The sequence below is a fragment of the Seriola aureovittata genome, chromosome 14, assembly GCF_021018895.1.
Source record: "Seriola aureovittata isolate HTS-2021-v1 ecotype China chromosome 14, ASM2101889v1, whole genome shotgun sequence".
In the NCBI taxonomy this organism is placed as follows: domain Eukaryota; kingdom Metazoa; phylum Chordata; class Actinopteri; order Carangiformes; family Carangidae; genus Seriola; species Seriola aureovittata.
The window spans coordinates 1,691,578-1,709,677 of NC_079377.1; the positions used below are offsets into that span (position 1 = coordinate 1,691,578).

Below are 18,100 nucleotides of genomic sequence, written 5' to 3' on the forward strand. Positions count from 1 at the left end.
TCATGTCTTTCCCTCTTAAATAAAAGTAAACATTTACTCCTTCACTGTTAAATGATCAATACAAAGGTACTATTCCACCATTATTTCCTGCAGGCATGTGTGTGTTTGTAGGTACAACAGAGATGTAATACAGTGAGTTCTGTTACCTTAAACAAGGACAACTTTATTAATGCTCAGGTAGCAAAATTATCTCTAAAATGACATTTCAAACATAAACACAAAGTAAACATTCTGCTGAAAAGGTTCTTGTATATGAAGAAGTAAAGTTTGTTACGTAGAGAAACGCATCGTTTGCAAACACTCACTCTCTGTCTCCTACATCCTACACTAGCACCAGCATGCAGTCCTCTAGGAAATCCAGTTCAAGCTAAATCCAGTGCCATCTAAAAACCCATTGGACTCTCATTCCAAAGTACATAGAGATTTACCATAAATAATTTATTATACTGAAATATCTCCATGCAAGTAAACAAAGACAGACAGAGGTCTGAAACACATCAAAACAAAGGGAGCACAAGGGAGACCTAGGATCTATGAAAATATATTCAACAGATTAAGACAAAAAATATATAAATACATTTACACCTATTCATATACATATGTACAGCAGCAATATATCACCCATGTGAATATCACAAATAATTTAGAAATCTCCTCTACAAGACGCATTGTTTGAAAATGTGAGCGTCTGTGGTTTGGTTAGTTTCAGAGACATGGTACCCCACAGTAGGGTTTAGGTTCATGCAGTGAATAGCAGCGCAGAATGTATTGAACCAAATCATCTGTAACATCAGCTGTTTAATATAAAGTGCACGGTACACATGATAATTTCATATATATATGATAAACCGAAAAATACCCTGGTTTATACTGATAGTGATAATACTTGAAAAAGGATGATTGATATTTTGTCTTCAACAGTCAGTGTAGTGTACGACACATCTGAGTCACCAGAGGTCAGCAGTGAGTGACAGATACTGGTTTTATCCAGACGTTTAAATTCTGAGTGATGTACAAACAGTCATCACTGTTTTTGGATGAGATTAAAAAAAATGGTTCCCATCTCCTCCTGACAATTTCCCAGAAACAAACTGATATGTAACTGAGGATTTTTGTAAACTGTGTAGTTTGATACAAATTATAAGTAAAACAGAGACAGTGTTCAGTCGGCTGCAGGTAGAAACTTGAGTTTAAAGGAGCCTGTTTCCCATTCATTCATTCGATATTAGTTTTTTCAACAATGTATGGGAGCCCATTTCTGCCAGGAAAAGAACAAACAAATTACATTTCTAGCTCATATTAAAGTCATAATTGTGAGATACTAAAAAAATGAAAAAGTTGAACTAAAATAAAGTAACATTTATGAGATAAACATTATTTATCTTGTAAATTTCATAAATTTCACTCAGTAAATCTTTTGTAAAGGTTCGTCTTGGTAAATTAAAAATTATGAGTAATTGTGACTTTCCTTCTCGTGACCTTTACTTCATAGATTCCATATTTTTGACAAGTAAAAATGGTCTTTTCAAACATTGTTTTTACTATCATTATTATGACCATTATTATTAGCTGTGACTTGTAATTTACAAACTCATAATTTAGTAATTTCATAAGTTAATATATTATAATTTTGAATTTCACAAGTAAAATTTTCACAATATTCTAGATAGGTTAATTGTGTCTGTTATTATTTTTCTGTCGAATCGGCTCAAATTCCTTTGAGCTGGAATGAGCTAGAAACACGAAACTTGGCCCAATAACTGGACCTGCTTCCCATGAAACATGAACCCAATTGGCAACATGGTTGCAAAAATGCAGTTTGTATAAATATATATATATATATATATATATATACTGTATATATATATACTAATATATACTTTAAAAAAGCCTCTTGGACCATAAAGGCCGCCATGATGGATTTTCCACCATTTAGAATTTTTTGAAAAACACATTTTTGACATCTCCTTTTTAACTGTAGATCCAGTTTCTTTAGATCATCACTGGACCAAGCGTATCTAAAGTTGTCTAAAGTTTAAGATATTGACAAATACACATGAATGTCCCCTAGGGGATAAATAAAGTATCTATCTATCTATCTATCTATCTATCTATCTATCTATCTATCTATCTATCTATCTATCTATCTATCTATCTATCTATCTATCTATCAACTTCTTCAATAAACAGGTCATTGGCCATAACTGATAATTATTTGTCCAATCATCAAAAATATTTGTAGATACTTTCTGTGTTTGGAAACAGGCTGACCAAAGCATTTTGAGCTTGAACCATAGGGGGCGTCACAAATACCCATAATAGGTACCTCAAAATCCGGAGGACAGGGGGCAAGTATTAACTAAAATCTAAAGTGACATAATGATTGGTGCATGTGGACGGGGCCTATTCATCATCATGATGCCATCTTATGCCTTTTCCCAATTTGCTGTGAGCCGGAACGAACCATTGAAACCTTGCAGGCTTTGGGATGATGGAACAAGATTGTGATTGGTCTCACTCCCTATTTAAGCAAAATTAAACTACCTTAAGCGACTTTACCTGCTTGTTTTTCCTCACTGCTTTAATTTTGGCTGATTGAGTTGGTTCCTTCTGTTGAGTCAAAAAAGGGATTCAACCCTGAACCACCGCTTGAGTTTATATTTATTATTTGAACTATTTTCTGAGAGAAATGGGTCTTCACAGAAATTCCTTCAAATAAATGAACAGGTTCCTGATAAAAATGTCTTGTTTCCCTATAATTAGAACCAGATACAACCAGATAATTCTACTAGATGTTCAAAGAGATTATTAGGACAAAAATCAGACACTGTAAGTTACTGACTTGACAGTGTTGATGGCAAAGAAAAGTTCATCATCACCAGTATCTGTCTGATAGTGATTTCAACAGTTAATCTTATCTGATTCTTCTGTGATAAACGTGGCCTTGATGATATTCGGAGCTGAATGTTAATAACAGTCCTGTTCTGATTGTGTTGTCACTGATAAAGACTGACGAGCTGTGTCACATACTGACAGATATCTTTTTAAACTCTGTTATAAATGTGTCTTTGTTCATTAAAGCAGCTTATTTACACATGTGTTTATTGCCTTACATAAGATTCAAACACGTTTAAACCCTGTTCCCGGTCACATCACAGAGGCTCCTCTGTGTCTCTGAGATCAATAAATATCTATCATACATAAACAACATGAATGATTTCTACATTCAAAAGACAACTGATAGTTTATATTACTGATCAATAAATTAAAGATGTTCCTGAAACAGATCAGATCGGTTTAATTTAGTTTTCCTTCAGTGAGACAGGAGACGCTGACGTGTTGATGGACGACAGCTCCGACAGGAGGAAGTCTCTGAGGAAGACTTTGTCCTGCAGCGGAATAAAAATCTCACAAACCACATCGTACATGCTCTAAAAACTAGTAGGAATATTTATGTAGCACAAACCTACCATATCTGACAAATCTAAACATCAGTCATTACAAATACAAACAACTCCTGGGTACAAAAGAAAACCAGCCTTAAAGTATCCAAGCTGGGATAAAGTCCTGATGCTTTATATTGCATCTTTACTCTACTCCTACAACACTACTACTGAATACCTCACCAGGAGGAGCAGGAGGAGGAGGAGGAGGAGGAAGAGGAAGAGGAGGACGTACATCAGCTTAGAGGAAACACCTCGGCTGTTCTGAGTCTATTTGGTCATTGTTTTAGAGAAAAGAAGCAGTCCCTACGTGGCAGTACAGGCTATAACGACCCCCACCCACCCGCCCACCCCCCCGCACCTTCGCACCCCCTCACCCCCTCACATGATGATTTTTTTCGTATGAACCTGCTTCATTTTACAAGGATGCCGTCCTTATAATCAGCATGCATCAGGAACAGGTGTTTCAGCTCTTCAGTGCAACTTTGAATCTGTTTTAACACACACACGCACACACACACACACACGCACACACACACACACACACACACACTAAACTAAATGACGTGTCTGAATCAAGTCATCACTGAAATCAACAGGACAAACAAAGGGTAAATTGTGCTTGTTTGTACACGAGTGGTCGTGTGAACAGGTCTGAGGTCTGGACTTCTGGTCCATGAGAACCTGCCCAGGTGTGTTCACCGCCTCCAGAGGAGAGATGTGCGTATGACTTGAATAAATAATCAATAGAACATCTGGAGTATTTACAGAGGTGCAGTATTTACAGGAGGAAAAGACAGACTCTCCATAATTCATCTCCAATACAAAACATGTCAGCTACAGCTGTGGTGCTGTTGAAGGTCATTATAAAAAGGTGAGTGGATAATGCCCTGGTTCTGTGTGTGTGGGGGGGGAACGTACGGAACACTTCTTCATGATGGTGACAGAAACTAAGATAACTGTGTCTGAAAACTTCATCTTCATCATCTGCACCACAGCACTAAACTACACCCTACACCCTACATCATTGCTTTAATCACTATTTCTCTAACAGACACACCTGTCCTCTCAGGTTAGCAGCTAGTTAACATGACGTTGTTCACACCTAAACACAGGAAGAAGAAGAAGAAGAAGAAGAAGAAGCAGTGGTCAGACAGCATGTGGTTGTGTTGTTGTCCTCAGTGCTGCTCTGTGTGGCGGGTGTAACGAGTCCTGCTGACACTGAATCAGATCTGTGGAGATCGTGTGTGTGTGTGTGTGTGTGTGTGTGTGTGTGTGTGTGTGTGTGTGTGTGTGTGCGTGTGTGTGTGCGTGCGTGTGTGCGTGTCAGCCGTCCCGACAGGTGGGCAGGTTGACGAAGGTGAAGATGTTGTACTCGATGAGGCAGGAGAAACACAGGAAGACGGAGTAGAGGAGGAGACACACGAGACCAAGACGCTTGTCCAGCGTCCACTTGTTCAGGTGAACTCCGAGGACCTGGACAGATCAGCGGAGAGGAGTCAGGAAGCTGTCACACACTGACACTGACGGAAGCTGAGCTGAAACCAGCTGTTGTATACTCACAGTCAGAAACACAGACGCCAACAGCAGCCCCACAGAGAAGATCAGTCCTTTACTGTTCAGTTTGATCTGCAGGACGATCACATGACACACATCAATATTCACATCCCAATTCAATTCAACAGGCTTTACTGCATGACATTTTCAATGTGTTGCCAAAGCACAATTACAAGCATTCAATGGAATTAGATGAACAATGAAAAAAACATCAATAACAATATTAATATGATAAAATACAATATAATTATTAATAGAATTAATTGATAATTAAAGGAAACAAAAAAGCTATAAAATATATTATACAAAACATATACACATATACCTACACATGTATACACACATACGTATATATACACATGGAAATATACGCATACATACACATAAGTAAAAGCAATTATCAAATAAAGAAAGACAAAGGAGACAGTTTTATTCACATTTCTACACCAGTTAATATTTTCCTCTCAGCTGTACAGTGAGCAGACAGGAGAGATACTGGCCCTGGCTCCAGGTGAATCATAGTGCTGCTGTGTGTCCCTCAAGGGCCAAATTTATTTGGATTTGAACTTATTTAGGATTTAAAGCATTTAAAGAGTTAAGTAAACACAGTGGTGACTCAGTGACCAGTCAGCTACAAGAGGCTGCAGTGGTTCATGTACAGATGAGGGAGGTCTGCATCTGCCCAGTTTGTTGGTTCCATGACGACAAGCATTTGCAAATTTTAAATGAAATGTGCACGTGTGTGTTTAATCACTTTTTTTGATTCCTTCATAATCCTTAGAGCCCTGCTCGTTTTAAAGTACAAGATCCAGAGCCTTTCTCTGAAAGTGCAAAGATAGAAGATGATGATGAAGATACCTGCTCTCCCTCACTGGTGAACTCATCATCAGCCCCTCCCCTCATGTGAATCTAATGAACGTATTCTAATAATACAACCCTGAACATTACACTCAGCATTCAGAGTTGTGCTGCTACGACTGTAGATTCCAGGTATATTACAGATGTTGTACAACACCTGTCCCCTTGATCCCTCCACAGAGGAAGAGTCAGTGTTCTGATTATTGTCATTATTCATAATTAATAATTGTTCCCATGGCTATACTTATTACATTGAAATATTGCTGTTACAGCAATTAAAATCTAGTGAGTGTGCAGTCACACTCTGCTGTGTGTGTGACAGAGTGTGTGTGGATTGTGTGATTATCTTCCTGTGTGACATGATCAAACTCCATCACTTCTCAGAACCGGAACATCAACACTCATTAATGGAGCAGTCGGTCTCTGTGTTTGTTTCACGGGTTAGATGTAAAAATAGAGTAAACATTTTTACTTGTAACACAGAGTCTCACAGTGATGTGTGTGTGGAAAGTCCTGGCTACTGTAATGAGCTGCAGTACAGTTATTTGATCTTTGCAGCAGGTTGGTGGTTTTTTAATGATATAATGTTCGTATTCAGTGTTGCACATTACAGTGAGAGCACCCTCTTGAAAGAGGTGACAGAGCTGAGGCAGGGAGGAGACCAGGGCCCTCATTAATCGACCGTTCTGTGCCCCTTAATTTACCAGCTTCTTGTAGTGCTTGATGTGCATACATCTGAATCTCTCTGGCCCAGCAGTGAGAACTTCAGACCAACAGTTACACAAAGTCCAGCTCTGCAATCAAACATGTCGTAATGATGTAAAATATCGTTCTTGCATTCCTGTTAAAATTGTCTCTTTCAGAGTAAATGGAGCACTTCCCATCTACTTCCTGTTGTTTCTCTGGTCCTGCACCACTGATGTGGTTTAACCTATCATCAGTCTGCATTAACAATGAGTAACAATCAGTATCACTCATTTTAATTGACAGGTATCCATTATTGATTTTTCAGTTATGTTTAAACTGATGAAAGTGAAACAAAATGCAAAGGTGGTTCTGAGCTCAGTGTCCTTGCTGTATTCTGCAGATCTTTTATCGGACCATCACTGAATTATCTGTCAGTCATGAGACTTATGTATCATTGCCCCAGTGCATACTGGGAAACTTTCCCACATGCTACAGGATCTTTTTCTGCTTTACTATCTTAACCTTGTTGTCTGGCTCGCAGGATGTAGTCGACCATATTTGGGATTGTGGAAGTGTGTCGGTCTGATTCTGTACCTGACCCTGAGCCTGCACCTGTACTAGCAGATGGATATAGAACAGGTGAGATGCATGGTTGCTCACTGTGTGAAGTTGATGAATACAATATCTTTTTGTTCATACACACACATTCAGAGCTTTTTGTTGCTTTGATCAGTGAGGCCTCTTGTTTCAGAGCTGCTGAAACAACAGCTGAGTCATTACTGAAACATGCCACAAACACTTCTCCAGTGAAGTTTGTCTTCATGTCTTTAGCTTGAGTTGAAGTCATTATGGATTTTTTTTTTAAAGCTGAAACAGAGAAGAAGACATGCAGGAGTGTGCTGCTTACATCAGAGCCGTAGTTGATAGCCAGGGTCTTCACAGCCCAGGGGAGACCGAGCCCCACCAAGATGTCAAACACGTTACTGCCAATGGAGTTGGACACGGCCATGTCTCCCAGTCCTGAACACAGAGACACACATGGAGTCTTAGAGCAGCAGAGACCAGGAGACAGGAAAAGCAACGTACAGACAATATGGAGGGTGTGGATGAAGGCAGCTCCACCTGCAGTGAGATCACCTGTCCAACTGACATGCCCTGAAACAAACAACAAACAGACAGCAGCTACAAAGAGAGGGACGGACGACTAAACTGTGGTGGCAAGTGTGTGCCTCACAGTGAGCCACCCCACACACACACACACACACACACACACACACACATAGACAGACAGGGCCGTTTAAATATTTGATGGCAGCAGCAAGAATAAACACAGATGAAAGGATGGAGGAAGGAACCCGGTCAGGCTGTTTCCTCTCCACGCCCCCCCCCTTCTCTTACAAGCTCACCATAGAGACAGAAGAGGGACAGTGGAAAGAGATGACAGGATCACCCCCCACCTTCCACCCTCCACCCTCTACTTTTTTCTACCTCTGTCATCTCCACCCCTCTCCAGCTCTTTGATAGTGGCTTCACTTTGATTCTGTTTGGCCTCCATAGGTATGAGTAGGTGGGTATTTGTGCAACCTGGTCGTCACAGTCTACATGTGTCCAACTAATGTAGTTTAACCATAATCCACTGCTCAGGACAAATCCATGGAGTTGCCAAAATTTACATCCTCAGTAACAGTATGAGAAACCGATGAGAAAAACAACAGGCTAACCCTTCATACAGTGTGTGTGTGTGTGTGTGGGTGTGTGGGTGTGTGCGTGTGTGTGTGTGGTTACCTTGTCTTGCCACTATAAGGCTGGCCATGCAGTCAGGTACGCTGGTGCCAGCTGCTAGGAAGGTGATGCCCATGATGACATCGGGGATGCCGAGAGTGAAGCCTATGACAGTAACCTGACACACAGAGACAGGACAGTTGTGTGTTTGCTTTATTAACTGTTGGTGCAGCTCACAGAGACATGGTTGAAAGATAGAGATTTAGAGATATTAAAACTTTAAACCACAGCTACCACAGAGTAGAACATCACTGACACCAGTCTCTCACCATCCAGACCATGATGTAGGAGAAGCCGGCGATCCACATGGTGGAGGCGACGAAGGACAGCATGAAGCAGTTCTCCCAGCGAGGCGTGGAGCAGTTGGGGACGGTGAAGTATAGCAGCAGGCACAGAGGCCAGGCCAGCAGCCACTTCAGCTTGTTACACATCCCCGCTGCAAAACACACAGTCACACCGTCAGTACACATGGGCTGTACGAGGAGGGAGGAACAACACTGATTATCATGTACTCTCGTACTGTAAAGACCCTCTGACACTGAGGCCAGGTGCTAAACTGGCCTGCCTGCAGTTCTGACTTGTCACCCATTGAAAATGTTTGGTGCATTATGAAATTTAAAAAATAACAAAGGAGACCCTGAACTGTTGAGCAGGTGAAATCACACACCAAAGCAAGAATGGGAAAACATTCCACTTTCAGTATTACAGCAATTAGTCTCAGTTCCCAAACGCTCACAGAGTGTTGTTAAAGAAGAGGTGATGCAACAGAGTGGTAAACAGGACCCGGTCCCAACGTTTTTGAAACATGTTGGCATCAAATTCAAAATCGACATCTAATTTTCAAAAAACAATGAACATTTGATATGTTGTTTTGTGCTATTTTCAATTAAATCTGGGGTTTCAATGTTTTGCAAATCATCACACTCTGTTTCTATTTACGTTTTACACAGGTCCAAACTTTTTTGGAAAACAGGGTTGTACATGTGAAAACATGAATTAAAAGTTAAAACTCAAATAAAATTTGTGTTTCTTTGCTTATCAATACTATTATTATTATTTATTTCATGGTTTGCCCTGAGGCCTGTACTATGAAGCAGGATTTGAGGTTAACCAGGTAACTTCAGGGTTAACTCTGGGTTTTCAGTCCTCCGACAGTGGTTCACTCGTTACCGGGTTAAATCACCATGGTAACTTATGCTGAACTCCTAACCTGCTCCAGCGCAGGTTAACTTCAGAGGATCAGATCAAAACCGGTTAACAGCCAAACTACTGACCAATCAAATCACTGGTATCATTCGTACAGGATCCTGACAGGGACAAAGAGTTATCTATAATAACAAGCAGCAGATATGAAATATAATCAGTGGAACAGTTTTCCTGTTTGAGTCTTTCCATGTGTCCACTATGGTTTTAAAACAAAGCTTCTAAAAAATGTATAGAAATGTTGTTAAAAGAGGAGTTTATCACGCTAAATAAATATAATATAATACAATAATAATAATAATAATAACAATTGTAGTTTCATTTTAATTGAACAAAAATTCTTTAATCTGACAGGATTCCTGAGAGTGATGAAGCTTTTACTCTCTTCTTCATCACTGAGCTCAGAATAACATGAGGGGACTCTGTGACCACAACTGGAAATAAAAACTAAACCTCTGGTGTCTTTGATTAGAACAGTTAGCTACACACTGTTAATTATTTCCATGATTATAAATGAACATTTCAGTCGTTCTGACTCATCAGACATCAACTACTTCTCCCCTTTCTTTTCTTTTTCTCCTCTCTGCAGCAGAAAGTCTGACATAAACTTCAACTGTTTTCTCTGCATCACATGTTCATAACAGTTTGTTCATCATCAGACAAAAGAGCAAAAATACTCAAACCTATTGGTAATTATAGTGATCAATAGTCTGACTTTAATAGAAATTATATTTAGACATGGCAATAATATTTTTTTATTCCAGTCATGTGATCATATTGTTTATATTTCACCTTGTTAAATATCACTTTTCGAGGTAAACCCAGGGTTAACTGAGCCAGTTGGTAACCAGCTTCGTCGTACAGGTTATCAGGACGGCCAATGTTAAGTTCAGTTAAGCCAGATAACTAAAAGTTATCCTGGGTATGTTGAACTTGCTTTGTAGTACAGGCCTCAGATGGACACTTTATGTATGATCACTTTTGGTGTTTGTTTTGGACTCTGTTTGGACTTTTGATGATTTCCTATTTTATTTTGTAGTACATTCCCTTGTGTGTCCCATGTTTGTTTTACTTCCTGTCTTGTGTTTCCCTCCTTGTTGATTCTCTGTCCCGCCCAAATGTGTTACACCTGTGTTCGATCAACCTTGCCTCTCATGTGTATTTAGTCTCTGTGCTCCCCTTGTCTTTGTTAGTTCATCTGTTGTTCTTCATTTTGGATTGTTGTAGTTCCTGGTGTCTTTTGCTCCTGTGCCCCCAGTGTTTTAGCTTTTTCTGTTTTGCCTGTTAAGTTCCCAGTATTTGCCTAGTTTTTGGATTGGTTGTCAACTGTCTTGTGTTGCATTTGGGTTCAATATTTCTCTCAGACCTGACAGTTTAACAGTTTTTAGATGGAAAAAAACAGAATATTGATCAGATATTAAGCTAGCAGATAAAAACGAACGGCAAAACAAATTTGTATTAGGACAAGGACAAGCAACAGTCCATCAGTTGGTCTGGTTTGCTAGAGTTGTCTTAGTACTAAAAACTCACTGATCATACCTGGAAGTCCTCCAGGAAATATTTACCACATGTGACTCACAGATTAAACAGCCAAGAAACAGCATGTTAATTACTGAGATTTAGAGATGTTCATACAAATATTGTTGAACTCTGGAGACAGCTAAACTCACTGTCACCCCCTGCCTCCAGTCTTAAGGCTAAATGAGGCTAATCGCCTCCTAACACACAGACATGAGAGAGGTGACAACAAACTCATCTGTGCAGAGTGTCAACACAGTCCACATGGATCCACCTCCACCTGGTACCTGGGCACTGGAAGGGTACAAAGGGTCCGTCTCCATCCTCTTCCTCTTCCTCTTCGTCATTTTCGTTGTTCTCATTGTCCTCGTTCTCTGTCTCATTTCCCGCCTCTTGGTCGTCATGGTGAACGTTGACACCCCTCTCTGCCCCGGACAGCCCATTTTCTATGCCCCGCCTACTTCCTCCTTTCCCTGGAACATCAGAGTCTCCATTGGTCAAAGTCCGTGTGTTGATCAGACGCTGCCTCTGTATCATGAATACACAAAAGCAGGAGGGGCTAAGCACATATTCCACTGATGAAGACAGACAGATCCCAATTTAAATTCAACTCAAGTTTCATTAATACATAGGCTACATTTGTATAAATCTATTTACACATAGGTATATTTACACAGGGAATCATCTTTATTTTGTCTGTCAAAGTTAAGAAAATGATCAAAATCCGTCCAAAAGAAGACAAAAATCATTCTAAGGTAGAAAAGGCAGGTACATGTGAAGACTCCAGGCCTCTGAGTGGGCGGGTCAGTGTATATATGATTGACAACTGAGGCAGCAGAGATACAAACAGTGTTTTACTTAGAAGTGGTTTAAAAGAATAAAAGGTTTGATAACTGCTAACTGAGCCCTTTTACACATTTTCAACATTGAGACTTTGGGAGTGTGTTTGATAATGATGTTTCTGAGACCAACAACCTGATGAACACATTCACTGGTCAATTGACCACGGGGGACTACCAGCTAAAATCCAGGCCGGCTGGTGGACCGTCAGGACAGCCCTAAAGTTTTCAAAGTTTTTACTGCTCCGTCACTGTCTTCACTGCCTTCGTCAGTGTCATTTGTGCAGCCAGTCCCAGTGGATCAGTTCAAATATGAATTTCTTTCCAACTCTGACCGGGGAGCCGATACTGGTCTGGGTTTACTGGGGGGGGGGGGGGCCTATGAGCTGCTAAAGGGTCCAGCTGGACTCAGAACTGTTCTTTCCTCTCCTCGATGTGTCAGTAACTTGATGGTTCATAATGTTGTCTGTTTTCTTTAGTGATGGCTACAGTAGACATGATAACATTAGCTAACTTGCTGTTTCCCATATTATAAATGTGTTCTGCAAAAATTGCTATCACTACCTGCATTTCTGTGGAGCATATATCAGTAATGCTAGCGTGGGCTAATGGTTGTGGCTGGATTGTTTCTTTTGTTAGCTCTTGTGTACACAGCATAACTTTATTCAGTCGTCCGTCTTGGTGTGTGTTTAGTGTCTCTTTTCACTGTGCTCTGTAACACCTTGCTGACAAAATGTGAAGGGAGGGAAGGTGGGGTTGTGGCTGAACAGAGGATGGAGGTGTGGCCAACAATGCATTAGTTTTGTTCTGAGATGCTGGTGGTCTAGTGCGACATTTAATGGCCATGACAATCGTTTACAGAACCTTTAACACATATTAATCTTTTACTCCATGTAAACAGATGAGTACGGCACCATGAAGACACTATTGTCAAATTTGTTTCATCCCTGTTTGAACGATAACACACAGCACAGGAACTGTTTCACACACACACACCCCTGTCTTTAGACATCATTCAGCAGCTGAAGCTGACATCTGCAGCCAGGGTTTGGAAGCTGTTCTGAATGCTAGCCACTGGCTAATTATCTATTAGCTATCCAATCTAATCAAATCAAGTTTATTTTTAAAGCACATTCAAAACAACCAGAGTTGACCAAAGTGCTGTACAATAAAATACCAAGAAATAACATGACATGGTAACAGCCAAAAGGAAACAAAGGAAAGGAGATAACATTTGAGATGACTGAACTGTCCCACAGGCAGAGACAGACAAGAACAGTTTGACATGAAAACACAGAGGATAAAAGTCGCTGGATGTTTGTTTGACAGTTTGTTAAGTGAGCTAAGGTGAAACATGAGGCATGTGTCCATGGTTGTATGTAAAAGTTAAAAAGCTAAAAGTCTTTTTGTGTTGCCTGTAAAAGAAAAATGTTTTCATCCATTGGTTCTGTTAATGTCTCTGGTATTAGCGTCACATTGAGGAAAAAACAATCTGACATTTCGAGAATAAAGTCATAATATCAAAAGAATAAAGTCCTTATTTAACAAGAAAAAGTCATAAAACATTATGAGAATAAAGTCGTAACTTTAAGTTCTGTGTTGTGTTAGAGGGGAAATATCAGAAGCTTTAAAATGAAGTACATGGAGCCTGACCACATTTCCTGTAACTTAGCTGGTTGGTGGGGGAAACAACCGTGTGGAGGCGATTCTGGTATTAATCTAATCAGAAGAGCAGATATATTTGCTGCAATGGCTTCAATCAGTGTGATTTAAAGCTTTTCTGTGATTTAAACATCTTATGTCTTGACCAGTGACTGAGAGATGCACCATGGGTAAAGCCTGTAGCCCTCAGTGTTGGATCTACTCTGTGGCTGTGGCCTCTGTGCAGCAGCAGATTACCTTGTTAAAGGAGCTGTCTGACAAACACACTGCTGTCCCACTCGAATTGGAAACGGCAGCAATCTGTTTTTTTCCTATTTTTTCCATTAGGAGCTCAGCTGCAGACGTCTGTGTGCCCTCACCTCAGTGATGAGCATCCGTGAGGCCATGGTGAGGCGGGTTCTGGGGGAGAAGTGGCTGGTGATCATGATCCTCATGCCGGCCTCAGAGAAGGACAGCTGATGGGGGTACGCCGAGAGCAGCTCGTCCACCATCAGCACTGATGGCTTCCTATGGTGGTTCGCTGTAGACGCACACACACACACACACACACACACACATGTGACTACTACGACAACATGTCCATTTACACCATCTAACACACAGTTCAACAGCATTGTCGCTCAGATATCACACACGGCAGATAACAGCTATCTCCATGACAACAGTCTCCATCTGAGGGAGGCTGTAAGGTGTTTGAGAGCTCTGAACAAAGATAGTAAGTGGACCTTGAGTTAAACAGGTTAAAAAGAATCACTTCCTCTATTAATGATGAATCCCAGTACCTTTCTTTAACAGAACAGCTGTAGCGTCACATCCATCGTCCAGCTCAGCGTTACTGGCTGCTCCGTTCCTCAGAGACGGCGAGTTCTTCTTCCTTGTCTCCAGGAAACGAACCACGTAGGAATTCATCCTGCAACAGACATGTGATTCAGATAACAACCAGCAGCTCGGACCGCATCACAAACCACATGTCAGACCGTAAGAGGGTTAGGGTCAGACCAAGCTCTAAGCATGGCACAGGGGGGCAATGCCCCACCAAATGCTCCAAACCCCCAATAAATTGTCCCGTTACATCCCAAAATTCAAAAAGTGTCCGTAAAATTATTTCATTTTGTCCTTGTAGATTTGACCAATCACAAACATGCCACATTCAAATGATCAGGTTTACTTGTATCTGGTTGGTTGGTCTGGACATATAAAAACTATATACAGTTGGGAGAGCAGTTAGTTCACTACCATTTCACTTCATCACTACTCTCTGGTTACAGTCTACTGTGTTCACACTCAGTGACTTGATCCCGAGAAAACAGCCTGGTTTTAGTCTTAGTTCATCCATGAGGTTTGATCTCTAGATCTAACAGATTTGGTCATGAAGAGAACAATGCACTTCATTGACAGAAGCTGACCACAAATGACCAGGTATGTTTTTTCACAATAAAAGCTGGAGGAGAGCCTTCTGATTGGTCAACGTCAAGATTGCAGTGAAATACTCTGAGAGGCTGCTCACAAGGCTGGTGACTCTGTTAATGTGTCCTTATTTTAGCGATCAAAAGGCATCGATCAGCGTCGATCTTTACTCACTTCATGATCAGAATGTAGACGAAATACATCAGGATCAGCGTGAGAGCTTCCCACCTGGAAACACAGTATGTGTCAGTGACAGAGCTGACTGTCTGTCATTCATTCAATCATTCAATACTTGTGTGTAAAGTCCACTCACCAAACCACCTTCTCATCATATATGAACTGTAGAGTGGAAGAAACATGACAGAGTGAACATCAAAGACTTCAACATGTCTACATATACAGCTGGTTACTGGTTGTTAAATGAGATGGTACCAGTTTTTAATATTATTCCACTGTTAATATGTATATATCAATATATGAAGCTGGTGCTCACCACTATAAGCGCAGAGATAGACAGGGTGTAGTAGATAGAGTCTCTGAGCAGAGGCCAGCAGGAGAGACGAATTGTCTGTGACACACACACACACACACACACACACACACACACACACACAGAAGTGAGACAATACTAAAACCTGCAGACACTGAATGACAATTTTTTGTCCTGTTGAATAACACATCCCACAAGGCACTCACTGCTGTGCACTACTAACAAGATAAACCAAGCTGTATGTGTGTGTGTGTGTGTGTGTGTGTGTGTGTGTGTGTGTGTGTGTGTGTGTGTGTGTGTATGTATGTGTGTGTGTGTGTGTATGTATGTGTGTGTATTATGTAACTTTTAATCTAAATAGAAAAAAAATTCTTTCAAGTATGTTTCTCTTTTCCTTGTGGATTACAGCAGTGAGCAGATATCACTCTCTAGCAAACACACTTTTATACTGTAACACAACAAGTCAGCTGTGATGAGACAGAGTGGTTTTCATCCAAGGTTTTTCATGTGAACACTGATACGTACTGCAAACTGTTCTCAGAAAGTAAAACATGAATATAATGTTTGACAGAGGCTTTGACTCAACATCTGTCTGTCTATATATTATAATGTGCACATGTTTAAAGTGGCCTTCACTGGTTTACTGGATTACAGTGAGACTGACAGAAGAGCAATACTGAAATGGTGTGTGTGTGTGTGTGTGTGTGTGTGTGTGTGTGTGTGTTGTGGACTGCACCTGTACAGTGAATATCCCACACACTCCAATGATGCAGAGGATGTTGAAGACGGCTGAGCCCACAATGGTGCCGACCCCGACGTCACCTTTAGTGATGAACACTCCTGTGGAGCAGGGACACGGTAACTGAGCAACACATATTACCAACCAGCTGTTGACTGTTTTTGGCGACTGTGACATGGTTCTGCAGTGTAAACAAAGAGCCAGCTATTCCACAGTGGTATCCCTGCTCATGGTGGTGGAGTGATAATCAGTTAGCAGACTAACAAACCATGGGCTCCTGTAAGCAGCTGACTGAGGATTTGATAATGAAGCTAACTGATGCAAAAAGTCAGGGGAAAACTTTGCCTTGAGCTTGAAATCATTTCTTCTATATTTAAAATGATTAAGAATTATCAATATAACGGAGGTTCAGCCTTGTCACAGAAATTTCTGTTTTGTGATTAATAGTTGTGTGAGTGTGTGTGTGTTGTGTGTGTTGTGTGTTTGTGTTTCTCACCAATGACAGATGTGAACAGTTCAGGAGCTGAACTTCCTGCTGCCATGAAGGTCGCTCCTGCAACATCCTCACTCAGATGAAGACGCTGAAAGGAAGAAAGAAAGAAAGAACGAAAAGACGCTGTGTATAACAGACCTCCATCACAGATCATCACTGTGAGTTGTTGCTGTGGGTAGAAGAGCAGCCTGGAGTCTTACCTCACAGATCTTCTCTAGTGAGGGGACAAAGTAGTCATCACACACCAGCGCCAGGGCATAGAACATGTAGACTGCCTGCAGGGACCAACACACACACACACACACACATACATAGTGACCAACACACCACATGTAACACTTAGTTAAACATTTGTTTTTCTCTCATTAAGTATAACTCACTCGTACATTAAACATACATGATTAAACATGTCCGTATGTCGCAGTATCACAACGGGAAGTACTCTGACTCGCTTAGTTTCCCAGAGTGGAACGGGCAGATGTAAATCAGTCTCATGTCTCTGCATTAAGACGTAGCTGGAGCTGTAAGGTGATGAACTGAGCTCAGCATGAGGACTGGAGGCTGAGGTAACAGCTGGTCTCACTCTGTCCACAGTTCAGAGTGTGTCTACCGAACTCCCAGGACCACCTAACTTCTTCACTGATAACCAACTGTGACGTGATGAACAGTAGAGGCTGCAGGCTGAGGGGTGTCAGTGTTTACACAGTCATAATGCTGAGTGTGTTTTACTGAAGGAGGTGGAGGTTTAGCATTATCGTGACTGTTATCTGCATAAGACTCTGTCAGTACAGACTGCAGACAGTTTGTATAAGACAGGGTAATGTGTTGTCTTTACTGTTTCATTAATTAGAAGACAATCTGAGCTGCAAACGGAGTCAGATCCTCATTAATCACCTGTTTTATGTTTTACATATCTGTACATATGTCCCTCAGCAAAGACACTTACAATAATAACAACATGGTTAATTTTGTCAAATGTTCATGGATAATAAAAACAACATAAACTGCTACTTTCACACCGCTCTCCTGTGTCACATTCATCCATCCACCACAACCTCTTCCTGCTGTGGACTATGTCTCTTTTTACTACGTCACCACACTTTTCCCTTTTCTCTTGTCATAATTGCTACGACCGCTAGATGTAGTTTAGCAACAAAACCCATCTTAAAACATCCTATGAAGAGACTTTATATATACAGGTTTACAGGTGAGGAGCAGTGCTGGTGTCTACCTGCAGGCTGGAGCATCATATGTGTGTGTGCGCTGTAGTATCTGTGCACAGTTTACATACATTATGAGATAAGCAACGTGCACACAGCTTTACAGTAATGGTTCACCATATGATATTTTCTGAAGAAAGCTTTATTAAACAGCTGTTTCTGATCATCTCTGCTTCTCTTTCCCAACATAGTGTAACTGATT

At 40.8% G+C, this 18,100-nt stretch overlaps 1 protein-coding gene and 1 long non-coding RNA gene across 3 annotated transcripts in view; both read right to left on the reverse strand.

Annotated features, from left to right (window-relative positions):
• Positions 1 to 137: 137 nt before the first annotated feature.
• LOC130181831 (uncharacterized) lies at positions 138 to 3,767 on the reverse strand. The gene is made up of 2 exons (XR_008829633.1): positions 2,176 to 3,767; positions 138 to 2,107 (listed from the first exon to the last, which is right to left on the reverse strand). It is a non-coding gene; the product is annotated as an uncharacterized LOC130181831 (long non-coding RNA).
• Positions 3,768 to 3,823: 56 nt separating this feature from the next.
• LOC130181830 (sodium/potassium/calcium exchanger 3-like) overlaps positions 3,824 to 18,100 on the reverse strand; it is a 76,498-nt gene continuing 62,221 nt past the window's right edge. For both annotated transcript variants that reach the window (XM_056396282.1, XM_056396283.1), the window contains 14 exons: positions 16,879 to 16,953; positions 16,682 to 16,766; positions 16,183 to 16,286; positions 15,450 to 15,524; positions 15,270 to 15,295; positions 15,131 to 15,184; positions 14,332 to 14,459; positions 13,909 to 14,069; positions 11,336 to 11,576; positions 8,597 to 8,763; positions 8,331 to 8,445; positions 7,453 to 7,565; positions 5,007 to 5,072; positions 3,824 to 4,919 (listed from right to left, as the gene is read on the reverse strand). In XM_056396282.1, coding sequence (XP_056252257.1) covers positions 4,770 to 4,919; positions 5,007 to 5,072; positions 7,453 to 7,565; positions 8,331 to 8,445; positions 8,597 to 8,763; positions 11,336 to 11,576; positions 13,909 to 14,069; positions 14,332 to 14,459; positions 15,131 to 15,184; positions 15,270 to 15,295; positions 15,450 to 15,524; positions 16,183 to 16,286; positions 16,682 to 16,766; positions 16,879 to 16,953 — 1,560 coding nt within the window. In that variant the 3' untranslated portion in view covers positions 3,824 to 4,769. The remainder of the gene's footprint in view (positions 4,920 to 5,006; positions 5,073 to 7,452; positions 7,566 to 8,330; positions 8,446 to 8,596; positions 8,764 to 11,335; positions 11,577 to 13,908; positions 14,070 to 14,331; positions 14,460 to 15,130; positions 15,185 to 15,269; positions 15,296 to 15,449; positions 15,525 to 16,182; positions 16,287 to 16,681; positions 16,767 to 16,878; positions 16,954 to 18,100) is intronic.